Source organism: Scyliorhinus canicula, chromosome 1 (assembly GCF_902713615.1).
Source record: "Scyliorhinus canicula chromosome 1, sScyCan1.1, whole genome shotgun sequence".
NCBI classification, from domain to species: domain Eukaryota; kingdom Metazoa; phylum Chordata; class Chondrichthyes; order Carcharhiniformes; family Scyliorhinidae; genus Scyliorhinus; species Scyliorhinus canicula.
Genome location: NC_052146.1, coordinates 169,390,511 through 169,415,372, shown reverse-complemented (window position 1 = coordinate 169,415,372; position 24,862 = coordinate 169,390,511). Strand labels below are relative to the sequence as shown.

The 24,862-nt window shown below is 47.9% G+C and overlaps 1 protein-coding gene across 8 annotated transcripts in view; it reads left to right on the top strand.

Moving 5' to 3' along the window:
* dop1a (DOP1 leucine zipper like protein A) overlaps window positions 1-24,862 on the top strand; it is a 283,413-nt gene that overhangs the window by 30,146 nt on the left and 228,405 nt on the right. For all 8 annotated transcript variants that reach the window (XM_038802463.1, XM_038802473.1, XM_038802504.1 and 5 more), the window contains 2 exons: window positions 10,476-10,657; window positions 14,502-14,672. In XM_038802463.1, coding sequence (XP_038658391.1) covers window positions 10,476-10,657; window positions 14,502-14,672 — 353 coding nt within the window. The remainder of the gene's footprint in view (window positions 1-10,475; window positions 10,658-14,501; window positions 14,673-24,862) is intronic.

Sequence of the window (24,862 nt, the reverse complement as noted above, 5' to 3'; positions counted from 1 at the left end):
ACGAGGAGAAGGCAAGCAGGATGTTGCCCTACTAGTTGTGGCAGTGAGGGAGATTGCCAGAGTGAGGGACGATAAGGGTAAGGTGGTGATGGATCTAGAGGAGTTGAATGGCATGTTTGAGGTTTTTGGACAAACTGGACTCTCCCAAGGTAGAGAAGGAGATGGTTCAGGATTGGGGATCCCAATTGGACTGAGAGGTGATGGGCAGTATGGGGGCGATGTAGGGAAGGCCACTTGGCCGGATGGGTTCCCAGTGGAGTTTTATAAAAGGTTAGGGCTTGACCCGGGGCCACTGCTGGTGAGGATGTTACCAAACCCCCCCCCCCCCCCCCCCCCACACACACACACACACACACACACTGTCGACAAGGATTCAGAGCAGTGCAGATTGTACCGCCTGATATTGTTACTCCATATAGACACCAGCTGTTGGCGAAGCTGTTAGCCTTGTGAATCAAGAACTGCGTTCCGGGGGTGATAGATGAGGATCAATCTTGGTTTGTGAAGGGGAGGCAGTTGACTATGAACGTGAGGAGGCTGCTTAAGTAATCATGATGCCGGGCAGCACGGTGGCACAGTGGTTAGCATTGTTGCCTACGGCGCTGAGGACCCGGGTTCGAATCCCGGCCCTGGGTCACTGTCCGTGTGGAGTTTGCACATTCTCCCCGTGTCTGCATGGGTTTCGCCCCCACAACCCAAAAGATGTGCAGGATAGCTGGATTGACCACACTAAATTGCCCCTTAATTGGAAAAAATAACTGATGTACGCTAAATTTATTTTAAAAAAAAGTAATCATGATGCCTTTGGAGGGGCAGGAGTTAGAGTTAGCGGTGGCCATGGACGCTGAGAAGGTGTTTGATCAGGTGGAGTGGGAGTATTGTTAGGTGAATTGGCCATGCTAAATTGCCCGTAGTGTCCAAAAAAAGTAAGGTTAAGGGGGGGGGGGGTTGTTGGGTTATGGGTATAGGGTGAATACGTGGGTTTGAGTAGGGTGATCATGGCTCGGCACAACATCGAGGGCCGAAGGGCCTGTTCTGTGCTGTACTGTTCTATGTTCTATGTGTTGGGGTGGTTCAGGCAGGCATTTGTGGACTGGTTCCGTTTGCCGTACAAGGCACCGGTCGCAATTGTACGGACGAACCGAGTGAGTTCAGGGTATTTTGGGAGGCATCGGTGGACGAGGCAGGGGTGCCCACTCTCCCCGTTGCTTTGTGCCTTGGCACTAGAGCCACTGGCAATGGCGCTTAGGGCATAGAGGGACTGGAGAGGGATTTAGCGGGGGATGTTGAGCACAGGGTCTCATTGTATGCGGACGACATGTTATATATCTCAGACCCATTGGACAGTATCGGGGACATCATGGGGATTTTAGAAAAATTTGCCTGGTTTTCGGGTGCAAGTTGAATATTGGAAAGAGTGATTGAAACCAGATTGAAACCAAAGGACGAGAGGAGGTTAGAGGAGCTACTTTTCAGGGTGGTGGGAGCGAGCTTTAGATAGTTGGGTACCCAGGTGATTCGGGGTTTGGTGCAGCTGCACAAGTTGAACCTGGCTCGGCTGGCAGAGGAGATGGAAGTGAACTTCAAGAGGTGGGATGTGCTGCGCCGCTGACGTTGGTAGAATGGGTGCAGACAGTGAAAATGACGGTGCTGCCAACGTTTCTGTAGGGGGGCTTCCTCTACCAAACACTACGGGGCGGCAAATATCGCTATGGTTCGGAAATGGGTCACGGGGGAGTGGTCTGCGTGGGGTCGGATGGAGCTGGCATCGTGTAGGGGAACGAGTTTGAGGGCTTTGTTGTCGTTCTAGCCGACCAGGTACTCCATGAGCCCAGTGGTGGTGTCGTCCCTAAGGGACAGTGGAGGCAGCATTTGGGTCTAAAGGGTTCCTCGGTGTCGGCACTGATCTGCGACAACCATAGGTTGCGCCGGATGCAAGCAGGGATTGAGCGATTTGATGATCTGTTCATACAGGGCAAATTTGCGAGGTGGAGGATCTGGAGGGAAAAGTATGAGCTGCCCAGGGGAATGGTCTTGGGTACCTGCAGATCCAGGATTCTGTAAGGAGAAAGGTGCCGTCCTTTCATGGCCTGACGTCCCTGGGTTTGCAAGATAGGGTGCTGTCAAGTGACGGGATGGGGAGGAGAAGGTATTTCATGTCTACAAGAAGTTGATGGATTGGCAAGGGACCCTGGTGGGCGGCATAAAACGCAAGTGGGAGAAGGAGCTGGGACGGGAGGTGAGGGCCAAGATGTGGGCAGAGGCCCCACTGAGGGTGAATACCAAGATTCTGGGGTGGTCCTTGAGTCCAGAGGTGGTGATATTCGGGATGCCGAAAGGTCTGGAAGTCCAGGGGGTGAGAGATGCCAATGTCTTGGCTTTTTCCTCCCTGACAGCCCGGAGACAGATTTTACTCGGGTGGCGAGACTCGGAGCCGCCGAAAGCGGGGGTGTGGATGAGCACACCTGGCGGAATTCCTGAGGCAGGAGAAGGTGAAGTCTGTCCTGACTGGGTCAGTGGATGGGTTCACTCGGAGATGGAAGCCATTTATTGATTTCTTTAAGGAGATTTGTGGGGTGGGGGAGGGGGGTGGGAGAAAGGGCGGTATTAGGCGAACGGGTGAGAGTGGGTGTTGGTTGTTTATAATGTTGTTTGATCTTCTGCTTTTGTTCGTTCATATGAAAATGTCTTGAATAAATTATTTAAAATAAACACAAGTGGTTGGGTACATTACGGACGCGATTTAATGGAAAAGTTTCTAAGTGCGTTAGCAAGTGGTACTGCTGCGACTATCCCAACTCTCAGCCTGGGGAGGCCGTCACCTCGATAAAACATTAATTTAACCACTTAACGGGGCCTCACGGGCTTCACACCTCAAATTCCTGTCCTGCAGGTTGATTCACTGGGGCTGCACACACCAGCCCTCTGCTGACAAGGGAGAGCAGCAATTAAACTGCTCCAGCACGGCCAACCCCACACAGTTGTGCAGCCATGCCACCGAGGAGACCAGCCCCACGACCCGGCCCCGACTGTTGGGCGTGGCCAAAAACAGATGCGGGATGCCCTGTTCCCCCGAGGGTCTCGAACGGTCAACCACAGGGAAGACAGTGCCACTTGGGAAGTTGAGTCGGCCATCAGCTTGGGGAGGGTCATCAGGAGGACTGAACCCAGTGCCGTAAGAAGGTCAGTGACCTCCACTGGGCCGCATGGGTGGGTTGGCACCAGCCCCTGGCACCGCCACCCCCCAGACCCCCCCCCCCCCCCCCCCCCCCCCCCCCCCCCCCCCCCCCCCCCCCCCCCCCCCCCCCCCCCCCCCCCCCCCCCCCCCCCCCCCCCCCCCCCCCCCCCCCACCCCCCCCCAAAATGAGCATGGACCTGGCACCGCCTTGGAGTACCTTTCTGAGCCCTGGCCGACCCATATCCAGCCGTGCTGCCCAAGCCCCCCCCCCCCCCCAAAACCAATACTACCCCATGGAACCCCCACCGTCTGGGCTCTCTTCGGTCCAAGAACAGGTTCATCGTACAAAAGTCAAGGCAATATGCAGAGCAAACACAGAAACCACACAAACAGGCCATAGTACAATCAAAATACTAATGTACACCATAAACAAAACAGACGAACGATCAATAAGAAAACAATGCCACCAGCACCCGAACCAGTCGTTGCTCTCTCCTCCTCCAGCAGCAGTCCCACAGCAGTGGAAAGGTGCCCAATGATGGCACGGAGCAAGGCTGGAGAGAAACCAACACAGATAAACTCGCAAACCCCAAGCTACAGATGCTGGAGGAGCTACAACTGACGAGCACACAGCTGCTAGGCGAAAAACAATAAACAACAATAACATGATATCAAGCATACAATTCCCCACCAGTTATACAAAACCAATAACACTATAAAAGGGTGAGCACTGTAAGAAGTCTTACAACACCAGGTTTGTCCAACAGGTTTGTTTCAAACACTAGCTTTCGGAGCACTGCTCCTTCCTCAGGTGAATGAAGAGGTTTGTTCCAGAAACATATATATATAGACAAATTCAAAGATGCCAGACAATACTTTGAATGTGAGCATTTGCAGGTAATTGAATCTTTACAGATCCAGAGATAGGGGGTAATCCCAGGTTAAAGAGGTGTGAATTGTCTCAAGCCAGGACAGTTGGTAGGATTTTGCAAGCCCAGGCCAGATGGTGGGGGATGAATGTTATGCAACATGAATCCCAGGTCCCGGTTGAGGCTGCACTCGTGTGCGGAACTTGGTTATAAGTTTCTCTCACGGTTCTGCGTTGGCGCTCGTCCTGAAGGCCGCCTTGGAGAACGCTTCCCCGGAGATCAGAGGCTGAATACCCTTGACTGATGAAGTGTTCCCCGACTGGAAGGGAACATTCCTGCCTGGTGATTGTAGCGCGATGTCCGTTCATTCGTTGTCGCAGCATCTGCATGGTCTCGCCAATGTACAACACTTCGGGACATCCTTTCCTGCAGCATATCAGGTAGACAGCATTGGCCGAGTCGCACGAGTATGTACCGTGTACCTGGTGAGTGGTGTTCTCACGTGTAATGGTGGTATCCGTGTCAATGATCTGCCATGTCTTGCAGAGATTGCCTTAGCAGGGTTGTGTGGTGTCGTGGTTGCTGTTCTGAAGGCTGGGTAGTTTGCTGCAAACAATAGTTTGTTTGAGGTTGCACGGTTGTTTGAAGGCAAGTAGTGGGGTGTAGGGATGACTTTGGCAAGATGTTCATCTTCATCGATGACGTGTTGGAGGCTGCGAAGTAGATGTCGTAGTTTCTCCGCTCCGGGAAAGTACTGGACGACGAAAGGTACTCTGTCGGTTGTGTCCTGTGTTTGTTTTCTGAGGTGTTCGGTATGGTTTTCTGCTGTGGCGCGTTGGAACTGTCAATCGATGAGTCGAGCGCCATATCCCGTTCATACAAGGGCATCTTTCAGCGTCTGTAGATGTCTGTTACGATCCTCCTCGTCTGAGCAGATCCTGTGTATACAGAGGGCTTGTCCATAGGGGATGGCTTCTTTAATGTGTTTAGGGTGGAAGCTGGAGAAGTGAAGCATGGTGAGGTTATCCGTAGGCTTGCGGTGAAGCGAAGTGCTGAGGTTCTTGATGGAGACGTGTGTGTCCAAGAATGCAACTGATTTTGGAGAGTAGTCCATGGTGAGTCTGATGGTGGGATGGAACTTATTGATGTCATCGTGTAGTCGTTTCAGTGACTCTTCGCGGTGGGTCCAAAGGAAAAAATGTCATCAATCTATCTGGTGTATAACGTTGGTTGAAGATCCTGTGCGGTGAGGAGGTGTTGTTCAAACTTGGGCATGAAGATGTTGGCGTATTGAGGTGCGAATTTGGTCCCCATGGCTGTTCCGTGCGTCTGGATGAAGAACTTGTCGAAGGTAAAGACATTGGGATCCAGAATGAAGCGGATGAGTTGCAGAATTGAGTCTGGTGATTGGCAGTTGTCGGTGTTGAGTACTGAGGCTGTTGCAGCAATGCCGTCGTCATGGGGGATGTTAGTGTACAGTGCCGAGACGTCCATTGTGATGAGGAATGTTCCTGGTTCAACTGATCCACGGGTGCTGAGTTTCTGTAGGAAGTCCGTCGTGTCGCGACAGAAGCTGGGCGTACCTTGTACGATCGGTTTTAAGATGCCCTCAATGTAGCCAGAGAGGTTCTCACACAGGATTCCATTGCCTGAAATGATAGGATGGCCTGGTGTATTTTCGGGAGGCAGTAGAGATCGCCAATGCGGGGAGTATGTGGGATGAGAACACGTAGAGTGCTCTGAAGGTCTGGATCCAAGGTCTTGATCAGTCTGTTGAGTTGGCGGATGTGTTCCTTGGTTGGATCTGCGGGTAACTGTCTATAGTGTTCCTGGTTGTTGAGTTGTCGGTATACTTCTTTGCAGTAGTCCATTCTGTTCAGTATGATGGTGGCCCCTCCTTTGTTGGTTTGATGACGATGTTGCGGTTGGTCTTGAGAGCGCGGATGGTGTTGTGTTGTGCTTGGGTGACGTTCGGGGCTGTCTTATGAATGCGACTGATGAATCTGGCATTGACGTGACTCCTGACGGCTTGAGTATACATGTCGAGTCCAGGGCAGCGGCCTTCTGGAGGGGTCCAATTCGACTCTTTTCTCTTTGGTTGTCGCACCGCAGATCTCTCGGTCTGCTGGTCCGGTTCATTGGTAGTCTCCTTGGGTTCGCTGTCAGCCTCTTGGGGTCTATGGAAGAATTCTCGGAGCCTCATTCGCCTGATGAATTCCTCCATGTCTGCCGTGAGACTGATGGGGTCCATTTTGGTGGTGATACAGAAATTGAGCTCTCTGCTGAGGACTTCGATTTTGTCTGGTTGAAGGGTGTAGTCCGACAAGTTGACAATAGATTTCCCTGTATTGTTTTCTACTGTGGAAAAGAACATAAGAACTAGGAGCAGGAGTAGGCCATCTGGCCCCTCGAGCCTGCTCCGCCATTCAATTAGATCATGGCTGATCTTTTGTGGACTCAGCTCCACTTTCCGGCCCAAACACCAAAACCCTTAATCCCTTTATTCTTCAAAAAACTATCTATCTTTACCTTAAAAACATGTAATGAAGGAGCCTCAACTGCTTCACTGGGCAAGGAATTCCATAGATTCACAACCCTTTGGGTGAAGAAGTTCCTCCTAAACTCAGTCCTAAATCTACTTCCCCTTATTTTGAGGCTATGCCCCCTAGTTCTGCTGTCACCCGCCAGTGAAAACAACCTGCCCGCATCTATCCTATCTATTCCCTTCATAATTTTAAATGTTTCTATAAGATCCCCCCTCATCCTTCTATATTCCAACGAGTACAGTCCCAGTCTACTCAACCTCTCCTCATAATCCAACCCCTTCAGCTCTGGGATTAACCTAGTGAATCTCCTCTGCACACCCTCCAGCGCCAGTACGTCCTTTCTCAAGTAAGGAGACCAAAACTGAACACAATACTCCAGGTGTGGCCGCACCAACACCTTATACAATTGCAACATAACCTCCCTAGTCTTAAACTCCATCCCTCTAGCAATGAAGGACAAAATTCCATTTGCCTTCTTAATCACCTGTTGCACTTGTAAACCAACCTTCTGTGACTCATGCACTAGCACACCCAGGTCTCTCTGAACAGCGGCATGCTTTAATATTATAAGAAAAAGGGCACAGTAAGAAGTCTTATAACACCAGGTTCAAGTCCAATATGTTTGTTTCAAACGCTAGCTTTCGGAGCACTGCTCCTTCCTCAGGTGAATCAGGAGCAGTGCTCCGAAAGCTAGTGTTTGAGCCAAACCTGTTGGACTTTAACCTGGTGTTGTAAGATTTCTTACTGTGCTCACCCCAGTCCAACGCCGGCATCTCCACATCAATATAAAAGGGAAACTAAAACCACCAGCAACCTACACAGCTCCCAAACCGGGAGCAGCAGATAGCCATTAACACAAAAAGTCACCAGTAGGCCGTATAGGCATCCCGACAAAACCTCCGAGTTGCAGTCGAAATGGGTCGCCATCCCTCCACTTCTTCTGTATCGGCATCTTGTCTCATTAACAAGAACACACAGTTCCAGACATAAGTCAGTTAACAGTCAAAAGTCAATAAACAAAATATTCCAGTGAAGTTATCAACAAGCGGAGAGAGCAAACCCTCCTCCATCTTCAGCCCTGTGGTAGGCCAGACAAAATCCTCCCCATGCCTAATTCCAGGTCAAAGAAAGCAGAAGGGCAGCTACAAGCAGAAGCACAGCCCCAGGTATTTGCAGTAGCAAGCAGGCTTCCTCCTCCCTCTCCCCTATGGCAGCTTCTACAGCAGAATTTTTAAAAAGGAACAGTCCGTACTTGAGCCACAGTAACTCAAACCGTAGCAGAGTAGTGAGAAAGCACCTCTTCCCCTTCTTCAGACTGGTAGTAGGCTTGTTCACAGCTTTCCTTTGCTTCATTCCAGGCTTCAGGAGTAGAAAAGGCAGCTAGCAAACAAAGCACTAAGTTCTTCAAGCAGTTTTGCAGCCAAACAGCAGGAGCAGCGAGCGCACACAACCTGCATCCACTTGGGTGCTATGAAGTGTTCACTTAATTACGATTTCCAATTCCCAATTAGCAGTAGCCTTCAGCCGCGCGGCCAGAGGCTTCCACAGTCAGTGGAAGTTCTGGGTGGTTGGTGGGGCAGACAGGCGGGGGCTGGAGTTGCCCCCGGAATGGGAACACGATCCAGGAGGTGGCATGGTAGATGCGCACTAAGACACCCATTTCCTCCTCTCCCTCCCCACAGCTCCCCACCACCACCGATGGCGGCTCACCCCGTTAGAGAATCCCCCCACTCCAAGCACCGCTGTAGCAACCCTAGTGCCCCCGGCTCATTGCCTGGGAGTGAAGATGGGTACTCACTTTCTCAGATCCCCACAGCAGCAGGTACACAAAGGTCATATTGCATCTAAAAAGGGACCATTTCAAAAGCTGTTCCCTGGCCCATATTCTGAAATATTGACTTATGAATTTCAAAACTGGAACGTTTATGTGATGATTAAACTGATCATCAAATTATAATCTTGTTTTGTATTTACATTAACCAGTAAGCAGAGTGGCTAATGGGCGGTGCTAAAGGGCAAGGCTGGAGTTTATGCGAGGCAGCTTGGGGCTGATGTGAGATTCCATCTGAGCAGGGGTGACAGTCATGTTTGACGTGCAACTCTGGGAGCATAAAATAACCTACCTCACCACAATGTAGATTGTTTAGTCGCAAAGGAGCACACAGCAACACTTCATAGAATACAGTGTTTTACATAGCTGATCTTCATTTACTATACCCTAACTCAGGACGAAATATCATAAGTGATTATCTTTCCCTTTTTGTGCAGCTGCTGACAATCATACACAAGTATACAGAGTTATATATTAAGTTTTCGACACTATTTAAGAAGGATGATTGATTGATTTGATTTATTGTCGCATGTACCGGAGTACAGTGAAAAGTCTTTTCTGCGGCCGAGGGAATGTACACAGTACGTACGTAGCAGACAAAAAAATTATCAACAGAGAACATTGACAAATGGTACATCGACAAACTGTGATTGGTTACAGTGCGGAACAAGGGACCTAACATACCTTATTTTAGTGCTCATCAAGATGCAGGATGTAGATGCCAATGAAGAGTAAACATTTGTACACATGTATGTGGAACAATGCATTGTTACTATTCTGACAGTGCATCCTCGATCACAGACCCCTATTAGCCACTATTATGCATCAGCCAGACTTATTTCTGTTTCTGATAGAAGCTAATTAATATCACATTTTGGAGAATTTGTACTGCAGGCGTATGCAATTTTTAACTGTGCTGGGATTCCACAAACTAATTTCACAGTTGACAGTGACAATTTTGGGGAACTCTTCATTCCTGGGTATTGCAGGACAGTGTATCTGCTACATTGTTAAGTCTGCCATCCCCTGCTTTGCTTCTTTGACCTGATTTCAATCCTGCACACTGCGTACAGTAGAAGGGTCTTGTTGAGAACAGTTTTTAGTTTACTTTTGTTCTCATCACATTGAACCTTTTGAATTTTATTTTGAATGTATCTGTTGATTTCAAGAAGAAAGGATTAAAACTTCCGTACATTTAAGACAATCGAGAGTAGATGCCTGTGGGGATGGATTCATAGATTATCATAGAATTTACAGGGCAGAAGGAAGCCACTCGACCCATCGAGTCTGCACCGGCTCTTGGAAAGAGCACCCTACCCGAGGTCAACACCTCCACCCTATCCCCCTAACCCAGTAACCCCACCCAACACTAAGGGCAATTTTGGACACTAAGTCTTTGGACTGTGGGAGGAAACCGGAGCACCCGGAGGAAACACACGCACACACTGGGAGGATGTGCAGACTCCGCGCAGACAGTGACCCAAGCCGGGAATCGAACCTGGGACCCTGGAGCTATGAAGCAACTGTGCTATCCACTATGCTACCATGCTGCCCATGGATTCTGGAACACTTAAATGTTTGGTTTGCTAAGAATAAGAGGGGAAAAATCTATACTTGAATCAGAAATTCAGTTTATGCTAGTGAATAAGAAATTAATTGGGTACATCATATCTTGTTTTAAGACAGTTATACAAAAGGTCATATTGCAGCCAAACACTGACTGCTTTAAAAATAAACTGCTGCCTGGTCCATTAATACATGCCAAACTGGTTTTCATTTTAACTTCGTTCACATTGGTGCCAGTTTTATAGCATTGCTGATTTTGTCCAGTCGTTTGTGTCTGCAAGTGATCCTGAAGGCACTTTCTCCATTACCACCATTCTCTTCTGTACTGCCAATACCCCAGTTTTGTTTCAATTTTTCCCTGGTGAGATGCGCAACCAGAGAAACAACACTCAGCCTAATCATTCAGATTGTGAACACTGAGCCCAGTTTTCAGTCTTGGTATATGATATTCTGTAACTGATTATCAATTTTTATGTATTTTACAGGTTTTACATAACAATGCAAAGTACCACGTCGTCCCAAAGAAGCTAACTATTGGCAAGCGGTTAGCCCAGTGTCTGCACCCAGCACTGCCCAGTGGTGTTCATCGAAAAGCACTTGAAACCTATGAAATCATCTTTAAGATCATTGGCTCCAAAAGGCTGGCCAAAGATCTCTTCTTGTATAGGTGAGCTCTTTGTTAAGTTACGTTTTAGAAAAAACATAGGAAGTGCATGTTTGAAAGCTAGAATTATAAGAACTAGGAGCAGGAGTAGGCCATCTGGCCCCTCGAGCCTGCTCCGCCATTCAATTAGATCATGGCTGATCTTTTGTGGACTCAGCTCCACTTTCCGGCCCGAACACCATAACCCTTAATCCCTTTATTCTTCAAAAAACTATCTATCTTTACCTTAAAAACATGTAATGAAGGAGCCTCAACTGCTTCACTGGGCAAGGAATTCCATAGATTCACAACCCTTTGGGTGAAGAAGTTCCTCCTAAACTCAGTCCTAAATCTACTTCCCCTTATTTTGAGGCTATGTCCCCTAGTTCTGCTGTCACCCGCCAGTGGAAACAACCTGCCCGCATCTATCCTATCTATTCCCTTCATAATTTTAAATGTTTCTATAAGATCCCCCCTCATCCTTCTAAATTCCAACGAGTACAGTCCCAGTCTGCTCAACCTCTCCTCATAATCCAACCCCTTCAGCTCTGGGATTAACCTAGTGAATCTCCTCTGCACACCCTCCAGCGCCAGTACGTCCTTTCTCAAGTAAGGAGACCAAAACTGAACACAATACTCCAGGTGTGGCCGCACTAACACCTTATACAATTGCAACATAACCTCCCTAGTCTTAAACTCCATCCCTCTAGCAATGAAGGACAAAATTCCATTTGCCTTCTTAATCACCTGTTGCACTTGTAAACCAACCTTCTGTGACTCATGCACTAGCACACCCAAGTCTCTCTGAACAGCGGCATGCTTTAATATTTTATCGTTTAAATAATAATCCCGTTTGCTGTTATTCCTACCAAAATGGATAACCTCACATTTGTCATGATGTGGAGATGCCGGCGTTGGACTGGGGTGAGCACAGTAAGAAGTCTTACAACACCAGGTTAAAGTCCAACAGGTTTGTTTCAAACACGAGCTTTCGGAGCACGGCTCCTTCTTCAGGTGAATGAAGAGGTCACCTGAAAAAGGAGCCGTGCTCCGAAAGCTCGTGTTTGAAACAAACCTGTTGGACTTTAACCTGGTGTTGTAAGACTTCTTACTGTGCTCACATTTCTCAACATTGTATTCCATCTGCCAGACCCTAGCCCATTCACTTAACCTATCCAAGTCCCTATGCAGACTTCCAGTATCCTCTGCACTTTTCGCTTTACCACTCATCTTAGTGTCATCTGCAAACTTGGACACATTGCCCTTGGTCCCCAACTCCAAATTATCTATGTAAATTGTGAACAATTGTGGGCCCAACACGGATCCCTGAGGGACACCACTAGCTACTGATTGCCAACCAGAGAAACACCCATTTATCCCAACTCTTTGCTTTCTATTAATTAACCAATCCTCTATCCATGCTACTACTTTACCCTTAATGCCATGCATCTTTATCTTATGCAGCAACCTTTTGTGTGGCACCTTGTCAAAGGCTTTCTGGAAATCCAGATATACCACATCCATCGGCTCCCCGTTATCTACTGCACTGGTAATGTCCTCAAAAAATTCCACTAAATTAGTTAGGCATGACCTGCCCTTTACGAACCCATGCTGCGTCTGCCCAATGGGACAATTTCTATCCATGTATGAACAATTATTGGCAATGGGGCACCAACGTGAAATTGCTGAAAAGAGAAACACGTTGCCCAAGTTTTTCATCTTGCATTGAGAATACCAATTTCAAACACTCACAGCAATTTATAGTACAGGAGAAAAGAGTGCTGATTGGTTGGCATGTCTGATTGGCCAAGTTGCCATAGAGAAAGCAACAGAGATCTCAAGCTTCTAGCAAGCCACGTTACGAGCTTGATTTAAGCACGGTAGCATAGTGGTTAGCAGGTTCAACCGGGTTCAATTCCCGGCTTGGGTCTCTGCACGTTCTCCCCATGTCTGCGTGGGTTTCCTCCGGGTGATCCGGTTTCCTCCCACATTACGGGGATAGGGTGGAAGTTGGGCTTAAGTGGGACGGTGCAGACTCGATGGGCCGAATGGCCTCCTTCTGCATGGTATGGCCTCCTTCTGCATTGTACGTTCCACATTCTGAAAAACATGCTATTAGGTAATTTGGACATTCTGGATTCTCCCCGTGTACCCGAACAGGCGTCGGAATGTGGAGACTAGGGGCTTTTCACAGTAACTTCATTGCAGTGTTAATGTAAGCCTACTTGTGACCATGAAGATTATTATTATTAGTGGAGCTGTTAGATGTTAGCACACTCAGGATTGTTCAGCAAATGCTGCCCGTTCACAACATCACATCTAACAGCAGATGTTTTGTTTTCAGTCTTTTTGAATGCTGGCGGTTGAGTATGTTTTGTACTCTGCCTTGCAGGTCCATGCTTCTTGATTTGATCATCCCATTTTTGGGACTTGTGCCAGTACCTGGCATCCCCGGTACTGAAATTCATACACAATTGTGCGCTGGGCTGAACCTCTTTTTGGACTGATGGCAGCATCCTGGTAGTGAAAAATGTAAGAAATGTCAAGCTCTTAGCGTTTCCACTTGCTTGAAGTGACATATGTTCCCTGCACAGACCTGCTTTCTGTAAATAAAAGGAATATGTTCAATAAAATAAAAGCAAAATACTATGGATACTGGAAATAAAAACTGAACCCACTGGAAAAACTCAACAGGTCTGGCAGCATCTATGGAGAGAGAAATAAAGTTAATGCTTCAGGTCTGTATAACCTGTGCTACCGTGCTGCCCAAAGTCTTATCAAAGTTGAACATTTAGCATTGCCTATCGCCTAATTTTTGGCTCATTTTAAAATTATAATAGTTGTGAGAATGGTGATCTACTGTTTATGGTGCAGTGCCAGCAACCAAGATGTTGCGCATATCACAAGGAAACATAGAATGGTTACAGCACAGAAGGAGGCCATTCAGCCTGTTGTGTCCATGCAGCTCTCTGCAAGAGCAACTCAGCCAGTCCCACTTCCACTTTTTCTCCCATAGCCCTGCAAATTTTTTCTCTCTTCAGTTCTCTTTTGAAGATCACAACTGAATCTGCCTCCCTCACTCTCAGGCAATGCATCCTGGTTTCTAACCACTTTCGAGCACTTTTGCAATTTCCACCCTTGTGTCCTCTGTATCCTTGATTTAAAAAATTAAATTAAACTACATTATAAAAGCTAATGCAGTTTATAGCCAATTGGTGAAGGATTTATCTAATCTTACTGGAGTAAATCTATATTTTACACAGTGACATTGCACGCAAACACCTAACCTAATAACTACCATTTAACTTCATGTCTATTTATCGGGCTACCGGCTGTCTCCAATTCAACAATCACTGTATAATTAACAACTGCATTGTCATAAAAATCCAACTGATTCATTCAGGAAGAGAATCTGCTATCGCTTGCAAGTCAGACCCAGTATATTTCCAGTCCCAAATGATGCCGTTGCCTCTTGATGGCAATTGAAGCCACTCAGTGGCAAAAACAATTGCTGTCAAGAAAAAGGTCTTCTCAGCACAACTAAGCGATGGGAAATAAATACAGCCTTGACAACACCTCCCACAACATGCATTCAATATGATTTGCTGGAATTAGATCGATTTTCCAGCTGTGGATTCCTGCCACCAGAAAATATTCACGTGTGGACACTCATTAACATTCTGGTTTGGCTGTAAAGCCCTTTACGTTGAAGTAACCAAGTGGTCTTCTGTTTCTATTCTCACAAATGAGAAACAGCTGTTTAATTGAAGGTGGCTGTAGAAACTATATTTCTGGCAGGGGTTGGTGCCTTCAGGAAAGGGGGTGAAAAACTGATTCTGAATTTTTGGAATTTATTTTATTTCCTCAGTTCTGGCCTTTTTCCTCTTCTTGCCAATGCGGCCATGTCCGTCAAACCCGCGCTGTTGAGCTTGTATGAAGTCTATTTCTTGCCTCTGGGTAAAACTCTGAAGCCGGGACTGCAAGGCCTGTTGACTGGGGTGTTGCCTGGCTTGGAAGAAGGCTCTGAGTATTATGACAGGTGAGTAGACAGTTGTTTGCTGCATGTATGTATGTGTGTGTATATATTTATAATTCAAGGAAATTAAAAACCTCCTTGGAGATGAACAGTCAAGGTATTTGGAAGTTACTGTTTCAGTCACATTGAGTTACATAGGGTGGGGTTTAATGGAAAAAAAATTCTAAATTCATTTGTGGGGGGGTTTTCAGGGAGTTTCAACCAGCGTTTTCCCCACCGATGTTCAATGTCGCTTAGTCACTTTTCTGGGCCCTTGGAGTTTAGCCCACACGTAGAATGTTTTCATCAATGGGAGCTGAAATCGGGCCGTCATTGTGAAAGAGTGTACCGATCTCTATGTGAGCTTGTGGATCCTCCACCCATGGGCAATGATACCCACCCACACACAACATTATCCCACATCACCCCAAGTGAGGACACCCCGCTACGGGGTCCCTGGAGTTACCCTCCCTTCAAGCCCCCTACCCGTCACCCTCCCCTACCTCACAGAGGCCCTACCTATCTGGCCTGCAACCCTCCACCCTTCAGATCCTCCCTCCACCCTCCTTTCATGGACATGGCCTCCCTCAGGAGCTGACCCTTGGAAGTGCCACACTGGCATCCTTGCACTGATACCCGGGCAATGCTCCTGCCAGCTTGGCAGTGCTGAGGTGCCAGCTGAGTATTGCCAAGGTGCCCGCATTCCAGGGGGAAGGCCAGGGAGCTACCCTGCACCATCCCTGACCACGCAAGGGTCTCCAGATGACCCAGGTGGGTGACGTTCCACCTGGTCCACTGAAGGACGCCTGGCTGCAGCCTCCCTGGAGAGGATGGTAGATCCCAGGAGGCTAGCAGCTATCGGGTAAGCACACATAAGTTGGTTTAAACGTGTATACGAGTCAGTTTAATCTTTGGAGGTTAATGGATGTGGAAATCTTGCATCTGGGCAGACAAGTTGAGCAATGGAACTATCTATGGAACCGTATAGTTGATGCTAATAAGGTGCTGAAGCTGCGTGGCACATTTCCAAAGACATAGTGCAGTTTCAAGTTCAAATATAGATTTTTTAAAAATTCTCTGGCTGTGAGCAATGTTGTTTATTGCCCATTCCTAGATGCCTTAAGGAGGAGGTGGTAGACCACATTCCACGACAATTCCAGTAAGGATGCAGGGCGGCACCAAAGTACTAACAAGTTAGGATTTCTGGGATGTGATCTTCCAGCTTGCAGATAGAAAGGCAGTGAGAGAATATTTTTGATCCATTTCTAAGGCCCACCCAATATTCTCCCTTCTACATTTAGAAACAATTGTCCATGAGCAACAGCTGGGAGACAAACAGAAAAAGAAAAGAATGGGTATATAAACCCTATCTTATGTATGCCACAAACCAGGTAGAATAAAGAGATAGATTGTGCTCAGTACTAAATTACTAAATTTGTCTATCACCTGATCTTCCATAGCTCTGAGCAATACCTAATAGCTCCACGTCCTGCCAGATTTGTGCTCAGTAATGTTACTATTTTACAGTTCATTCTGGAGTCGATGACCAATGCACTCTGTTGAAAAACATGTAAATATTTGTCAATGATGGTTCTATGGAGAATTAAAATCATGCACACTTGTTCTACATTTCCCTATGTTGGCAGGAGGTGGTGCTATAATAGAATCACTGAATCTCACAGAATCACAGTGCAGAAGAGGCCCATCAAGACTGCGCCGACATGTGAAAAACACCTGACCTACCTTCCTAATCCCATTTATCAGCACTTGGGATTCAATATTTATCATGGCTCCCTGTCACCATTATGTGACGCTGCATTATCTTTTCCCCCCTAATGATACAGTAGAATAGTTGGTTATGTTAGTGGACTAGTAATGCAGAAAATGCTGGAAGCGTGCAGCAGATCTGGCAACATTGTGGTGTTAAAACAGAGTAAATGTTTCAACCAGTGATCTTTCATCAGAATTGTATTCCAGAGGTCTGGACTAATAATCCAGAGGAATGAATGCAATTTCAATTGGATCGAATTCAGTTACTTTGTAAGTCATTGCGACCATGAAGCTATTGGGATTGTTGTAAAATCGCAATAGCTTGCAAGGGAAGGAAACCTGCTTCCCTTCCCCAGCCTGGCTGTAGATCTTCATCCATTGGGTTATTCTTTTTTTTAAAAAAAAAGTAGTTTATTCCAAGCATGTGTAAAAAAAACAGCAACATATAAAAAAACACACTCCACAAATTCACAGTTTGTACAATTTCCCCCCTTTTTATTCTCTCCACCCCCCGTGACGAAAAATTCCGCAAACATTGACATGAACAGCCCCCACCCTGTCTCAAAACACTCTGCTGACCCCCTCAACTCAAATTTAATCATTTCCAACCGGAGAATAGCGTACAGGTCCTGCAGCCAGGCCACCTCCCCTGACCTCCAATTTAGCAAGATCCTTCAACGGGCAATTAGAGAGGCGAAGGCCACAACATCAGCTCCCTTTCCCTTCCAGCACTTCTGATACCCCAAAGATCGCCGCCATTGGGTTCGGCCTGACCTCCATCCCCACAATTGTAGATAATATCCCAACACCGCTTCCCAGTATCTCTCCAGCTTCTCGCAACCCCCGAGCATGTGTGCATGATTCGCTGGACCTCGCCCACACTTCTCACACGCATCGGCCATCCCTGGGAAGAACCCACTCATCCTCGCCCGGGTCACATGTACCCTATGTGCCACCTTGAACTTAATCAAACTCATACTCGTGCAGGAGCGGCCTGAAATCATCATACGCATTGGCTCGCACCACAGTCCCCAGCCTATTTCCCCGCTCATCTCCTCCTCCCATTTGTTCTTAATCCTCGCCACCTGCTCCCCCAACCACGCGTTTCTATCCCCTATCCTACCCTCTCCCGACTCATCCGGGAGCAGCAGTTGCTCTCAGGTGTACTCAGGCAACCTGGAAAATGTCCTCCACTCCTTTCGCCCAAAATCCCTCACCTGTATATATCTAAATTCACTCCCCTCGGTAACTCAACCTCTCCCGCAACTCATCCAGATCTGCAAACTTAACTTCCAAATAGAAGTGTCTCACCAGTCCTGCCTCCCTCCACTTCCCATACATCCCACCCATTTTCCCCGGCTTAAACCCACACAGTAATAATAATGATCTTTATTGTCACAAGTGGGCTTACATTAACATTGGAATGAAGTTACTGTGAAAAGCCCCTCGTTGCCACATTCCGGCGCCTGTACGGTTACACGGAGGGAGAATCCAGAATGTCCAAATTACCTAACAGCATGTCTTTCGAGACTTGTAGGAGGAAACCGGAGCACCCGGAGGAAACCCATGCAGACACAGGGAGAACATGCAGATTCCACAGAGACAGTGACCCAAGCCGGGAATCGAACCTGGGACCCTGGTGCTGTGAAGCAACAGTGCAAACCAATATGCTACTGTCAACACCAGCGCCGACAACCCCTCCCAACTTTTTGTGTCTCCGCAGCTGAATCCACACCATCACCATCGACTGTATCGCCGGGCTCCCAGTATACGTCACCGGAGCGAGTAGCAGTGGAGCTGTCACCAAAGCTCCCAGACTGGATTCGGGAGTGCTCTCGGCACCGTCCCTGCCCATATAAACTCCGAAATCACTGTCTCCAATTTCCGGAAGAAGGCCCTAGGGAGAAGAATCAGGAGGGTTTGGAAAACAAACAGGAACCTTGAAAACACATTCATCTTTACCACCTGCACCCTCCCTGCCAGTGTCAGGCGTAATATATCCCATCTCTTAAAATCCCCCCATATCTCCTCCACAGTGTTGTCAAATTCCACCTGTCACCTGAATCTCCAGGTACTTGAACTTTTCCCGAGCTATCTTTACTGGCAATACCCCCAAGTTGGCCCCCTGTTCCACTGCATTCACCAGAAACATTCTTCCCGACATTTAACTTATTCCCAGAGAAGGCCCGAAAAGTCTCTAATATTCCCATGATCCTACCATACTCTCCAAACAACAAAGGTCGTCCACGTACAACAACACCTGGTGCTCCCTGTTCCACCTCACAATCCCCTGACATTCCACTGTCCCCCAAGGGCCATCGCCAAGGGCTCAATCGCCAACGCGAACAATAGCGGCGGCAGCGGACCTCCTGTCTTGTTCCCCTATGCAGTCCAAAACTCTGTGAACTCATCTCATTTGTACCTACATTTGCCACCGGGGCTACATACAGCAGATGCACCCACGCCACAAACTTCGGGCTAAACCCAAACCTACCCAAGATTTCAAATAAATATCTCCATTCCACTCGATCAAAAGCTTTCTCTCCATCCATAGAAACAGGAACCTCACAGAATCATAGAATTTACAGTGCAGTAGGATCATTCGGCCCATCGAGTCTGCACCGGCTCTTGGAAAGAGTACCCCACTTAAGCCCACGCCTCTACCCTATCCCAGTAGCCCCACGTAACCTTTTTGGACACTAAGGGCAATTTAGCATGGCCAATCCACCTAACCTGCACATCTTTGGACTGTGGGAGAAAACCAGAGCACCCGGAGGAAACCTATGCAGACACGGGGAAAATGTGCAGACTCCGCACAGACAGTGACGGGAAGCGAACCCAGGTCCCTGGTGCTGTGAAGCAACAGTGCTAACCTTTGTGCTACAGACCCGTTCCCCCCCCCAACCTCCGCCACCCTTCCCACTGACAGAGTCATAGCTACATTTAACAGCCTCCTGATGTTACTAGAGAGCTGCCTGCCCCTTTACACAACCCGTTTGATCCTCAGCGACCACCCCTGACACATATCCCTCTTTCCTCCTCGCCACTAACTTAATCAGCACTTGTCTGTGTTCAACAATGAAATGGGCCTGTACAACCCATACTCCAACGGATCCTTCCCCTTCTTCAGGATTAATGTGACCAACATCTGCATCCGTGTCTCTGGCATCTCCCCCCTTCTCCAATGCCTCACTAAACATCCCCAACAAATGCAGCGCCAACTCCTTTGCAAATGCCTTATAAAACTCAGTTGGAAAGCCATCCAGCCCTGGAGTCTTCCCCCACTTCATTTCCCCTCTAATTTTCATAGAATTTACAGTGCAGAAGGAGGCTATTCGGCCCATCGAGTCTGCACTGGCTCTTGGAAAGAGCACCCTACCCAAGCCCATACCTCCACCCTATCCCCATAACCCAGAAACCCCACCCAACACTAAGGGGCAATTTGGACCCTGAGGGCAATTTAGCAAGGCCAATCCACCTAACCTGCGCATCTTTGGACTGTGGGAAGAAACCGGAGCACCCGGAGGAAACCCACGCACACACGGGGAGGATGTGCAGACTCCACACAGACAGTGACCCAGCGGGGAATCGAACCTGGGACCATGGCGCGGTGAAGCATTTGTGCTATCCACAATGCTACCGTGCTGCCCCATTAATTTGTTTTTTTTTTATAAATTTAGTGTACCCAATCATTTTTCCAATTAAGGGGCAATTTAGAGTGACCAATCCACCTAGCTTGCATATTTTTGGGTTGTGGGGGCGAAACCCACGCAAACACGGGGAGAATGTGCAAACTCCACACGGACAGTGACCCAGAGCCGGGATCGAACCTGGGACCTCAGCGCCGTGAGGCCGCAGTGCTAACCCACTGCGCCACCGTGCTGCCCCTGCTGCCCCATTAATGCTGTCAATCACCTCCCTCATCCCCAGCGGTTCCTCCAATACCTGCCTCCTCTCTTCTTCCAACCTTGGAAACTTCAACCCATCCAGAAACCATCCCATTTCCTCAACCTCTCCACCCAGCTAAGCCATGTGCAGCTTCTCATAATACCCCCAGAAAACCTCATTTATCGACCCCAGCTCTGACACTACCTCAGTTCTCAGTTCGCACCCTTAGAGTTTCCCTGGATGCAGCCTACCTCTGCAGCTGGTGGGCCAGCATACGGCTCGCCTTCTCCCATGTTCATATTGCACCCCCCTCGCTGTCCATAACTGCCCCACTGTCCTTCCTGTCATCAACCTATCATGCTGTGTCTGAAACCTCTTCCTCTCTGCCAACAGCTCTTTAGTCGGAGCTCCCGAGTATCTCCTGTCCATCTCGACTATCTCGACCAACAACCGTCCATGCTCTTCTCTCCTCCTCCTATCTCTGTGCACCATGGACAAGATCATTTCCCCTCGGACCACCGCTTTCAGTGCCTCCCACAGCGTGGCTGCTGACACCTGGCCATTCTGATTAAGCTCCACGGAATCCCCAATCGCCGTCCTCACCCTTTCGCGAAACTCCTTATCTGTCAAAAAACCCAAAACTAACCTCCATCCCGGCCTCTGCATCTGCCCCAAACTAAGCCTCACCTCCAGCCAATGCAGCGCATGATCTGAAATCCTGCATACTCTGCCCCAACCATCCCCATCAACACCACTTGAATCACCACAAAGAAATGAATACCATATACACGTGTGAGAAGCAGTACTCCCTCCCTAGGTTGAACCTCCATGGATCAACCATTCCCACACGTTCCATAAAGCCTCCCAACTCCTTCGCCATCCTCAACCTTCCCATTGACTTGGAGCTCGACCTGTCCACTGTCGGTTCCATCACTAAAATCTCCACCATCATCAACTGTGTGGAGTCTGCACGTTCTCCCCCTGTGTGCGTGGGTTTCCTCCGGGTGCTCCGGTTTCCTCCCACAATCCAAAGATGTGCGGGTTAGGTGGATTGGCCATGCTAAATTGCCCGTAGTTTCCTAATAAAAGTAGGGTTAAGGGGGAGTTTGTTGGGTTACGGGTATAGGGTGGATACGTGGGTTTGAGTAGGGTGATCATGGCTCGGCACAACATTGAGGGCCGAAGGGCCTGTTCTGTGCTGTACTGTTCTATGTTCTATGTTCTATGATGCGTATCTAAGTCCGGGATTGTTCCCAGTAAACCTTTCAAAAATCTCACATCATCCCAATTTGCCGCATGTACATTGACTAGCACCACCGGAGTCCCCTCCAGCACCTCATTCACTATCACATATCCCCACCCCCGGGGCCTGCACTTCCTTGGCCCCCACAAACCTCGTCCTTCTGTTCAACAAAATGGCCACCCCTCGCGACTTTGAGTCAAAAGCCGAGTGAAATACTTGTCCCACCCATCCCTTCCTCAACCTTACCTGATCCTTCACCCGTAAGTTAGTCTCCTGTAAAAAGATCACCTCCGCCTTCAAACTCCTCAGGTGTTCAAAAATCCCAGACCTCTGAATCGGCCCGTCTAACCCATGAACATTCCACGTTACAATTCTTATCGGAGGCTTACACCTCCAATCCCCTCTACCGTCCAATAACATCCCCCTCCAGTTCTATCTCCTCTAATACCACCCTAAACTGGGCTTATCCAAGATGGCCCCCCTCTCTGTCCATGACCACGCTCCGTCTGCAACTCTGCCAAGTTGCGATTTCCCCCCCAATCCAACCTGGCCACCTTTCGTGGCCTTCTTCCCTGCCTCACTCCCATTCACCAGCAATACCTGCAAGCGTGGCAGCTCCCGTTCGAAGGCCTTCCGCCTCTGCCCCCAAAAAACCAAATGGGAAAATCAATGGGAGGGCGGCAAGATAGCTCAGCTCACTGCTGCCTCACGACGCTGAGGGCCCGGACTCGATCTTGGCCCCGGATCACTGTCTGTGTGGAGTTTGCACATTCTCCCAGTGTCTGCATGGGTCTTACCCCCACAACCCAAAGATGTGCAGGCTAGGTGGATTGGCCATGATAAATTGCCCCTTAATTGAGAAAAAAAATTAATTGGGTACTCTAAATTTATTTATTTTTAAAAAAGAAAAACCAATGAGGCTCATTGAAATTCTTGATAATAAATCCAAAACCTGAAAGATGTTGTTTACCTTTCTCTTTTTCTGACCAGAAAAGTCTATAATCTGCTCCATGTTCAACCAGTTATTCCTGCTCTCTGAAATGGACAGCACACCCTGAGAGGATTCAGATGGGATATGGGATATACTTCTGCAAAGTATTGAGATCTGCATCTGGACCTTCCTCCAGGTGCAGGCGGGCATCCTCAAAATTTTTGGATGGCATAACTGTGATCATCGATAAATAAGTTCATCCATCACCAATAATCGGGACACTTTGGTCTTACAATTAGCTTCAAGGGAACAGAAGTGCGGTAGCAACCATGACACTAAGGAAATTACAATCCATCACAGATCAGCATTAACAGCAGCAACCTCAATACAGTCGATAGAACAGTTTTCCTATGTGCATAGCATTATTTCAAATGATGCCACTGCTAATAAGAACATAGACAATTGACTATCAAGGCCAATTGCTCCTTCGGCTGCTTCTCATCATTACCAAAACTCATGCCTACACCACACTCTTGTATGGATCAGAATCATGGGTTCTGTACAGAAAACAAAAGTGACAGCTAAAGCACTTCCATCAAGCATCGCTAGCTAGGTCAGCACTAATTGCCCTTGAGTAGCAGCCTTGAACTGCTGCATCCATGCGGTGTATGGACACCCATAATGCTGCTGGGTAAGGAGTTCCAGGATTTTGACTCAGTGGATCCTCTACATATTGAGCTAAAACGTTCCCCTGTATACATTTACTCCATCTAAGCCCTTAACATGATGGCTATCCCAATTAATTTGGGGAAAGTTGAAATCACCTAATATAATTACCCTCTTAATATTTCTGCACCCCTCCGCACATTGCGCACATATTTGCTCCTCAATTTCCCGCTGACTATCTGGGGGTCTATAATAGACATCTAGCAACGTAGCTGTCCTTTTTTTATTCCTGATCTCTATCCACAAAGTTTCATTTGATGCGCCCTCCATGATATCATCGCTCCTTACCGCAGTAATTGCCTCCTTAACTAATAATGCAGTGCCTCCTCTTTTACCCCCTCCTCTGCCTTGCCTGAAAATTCAATATCCTGAAGTGCTGAGCTGCCAATCCTACCCCTCACTCAACCGTGTCTCTGAGATAACTATTGTATCATAATTACACGTGTCAATCATGACCCTTAACTCATCCGTTTTACCTTTAATACTTCTGGCATTAAAGTAGAGGCCATCCAGCCTTGTCTTACTCCTATGAAACTTACGACCCTGCATTCCCTCAGACCCGATTGCCTTTCTGTGTCCCTATTCTGCTATTAGTCTGCATCCACTCCCCCTGTCAAACTAGTTTAAACTCTTCCCCACAGCACTAGCACACCCGCCAGCAAGGATGTTGGTTCCACTCTGGTTTAGATGTACACCATCCTGCTTGTACAGATCCCACCTTCCCCATCTGCGAACAGTCACACTTCTTACTTTAAGATGGTGGGGAGACCATTGAAGCAGAGGAAGGTGATTGGGGCCGAGCTCTCCTGCAGTAATTTCCTGCGACCGAGATGATTGATCTACAACCAGTACTATCTTCCTTTGTAAGAAGTCTTACAACACCAGGTTAAAGTCCAACAGGTTTGTTTCAAACACTAGCTTTCGGAGCGCTGCTCCTTCCTCAGGTGAATGAAGAGGTCACCTGAGGAAGGAGCAGTGCTCCGAAAGCTAGTGTTTGAAACAAACCTGTTGGACTTTAACCTGGTGTTGTAAGACTTCTTACTGTGCTCACCCCAGTCCAACGCTGGCATCTCCACATCATATCTTCCTTTGTGCCAGGTGTCATTCCACGAGAGCGGTTTCCTCCTTATTCCCATTGACTCCAATTTTGTTAGGCTTACTTGATACCACACTTGGCAAAGTGTTGTCTTAATGTCAAAGGCAGCCACGCTCATCTCCTCTTGAGTTCAACACTGTTCATGTTTGGATTAAGACTGGAATGAGGGCAGGAGCTGAGGTGCCCTGGCAGAACCCAAACTGAGCATCTGTGAGCAGGTCTTCATCATTATCAAAATAAATTCTCAACAGAGCTGATCTGCTCAACATGAATGCCTTGAGCTGGGCAAGGCATGTGTCCTGCATGGAGATATCCAGAATGCCAAAATGTGTTTGATGGTGATCTGGGCTCTGGTAAGTGACACCGAGGTGCACCTTGCAAACCCTTCAGAGACCAACTGAAAAGACTCCCTTCGGGTGAAATTGACCAATATCTGGACGGACCAGAACGAAGCACAATCGAGGCAGGTAACTGAAAACACAAGAGACTTGGTCAGTTAATCTATTAGAATAACTCAATTTCTGACAGTCTCCGACTGTAACAAGATCCTGTAGGTAGCT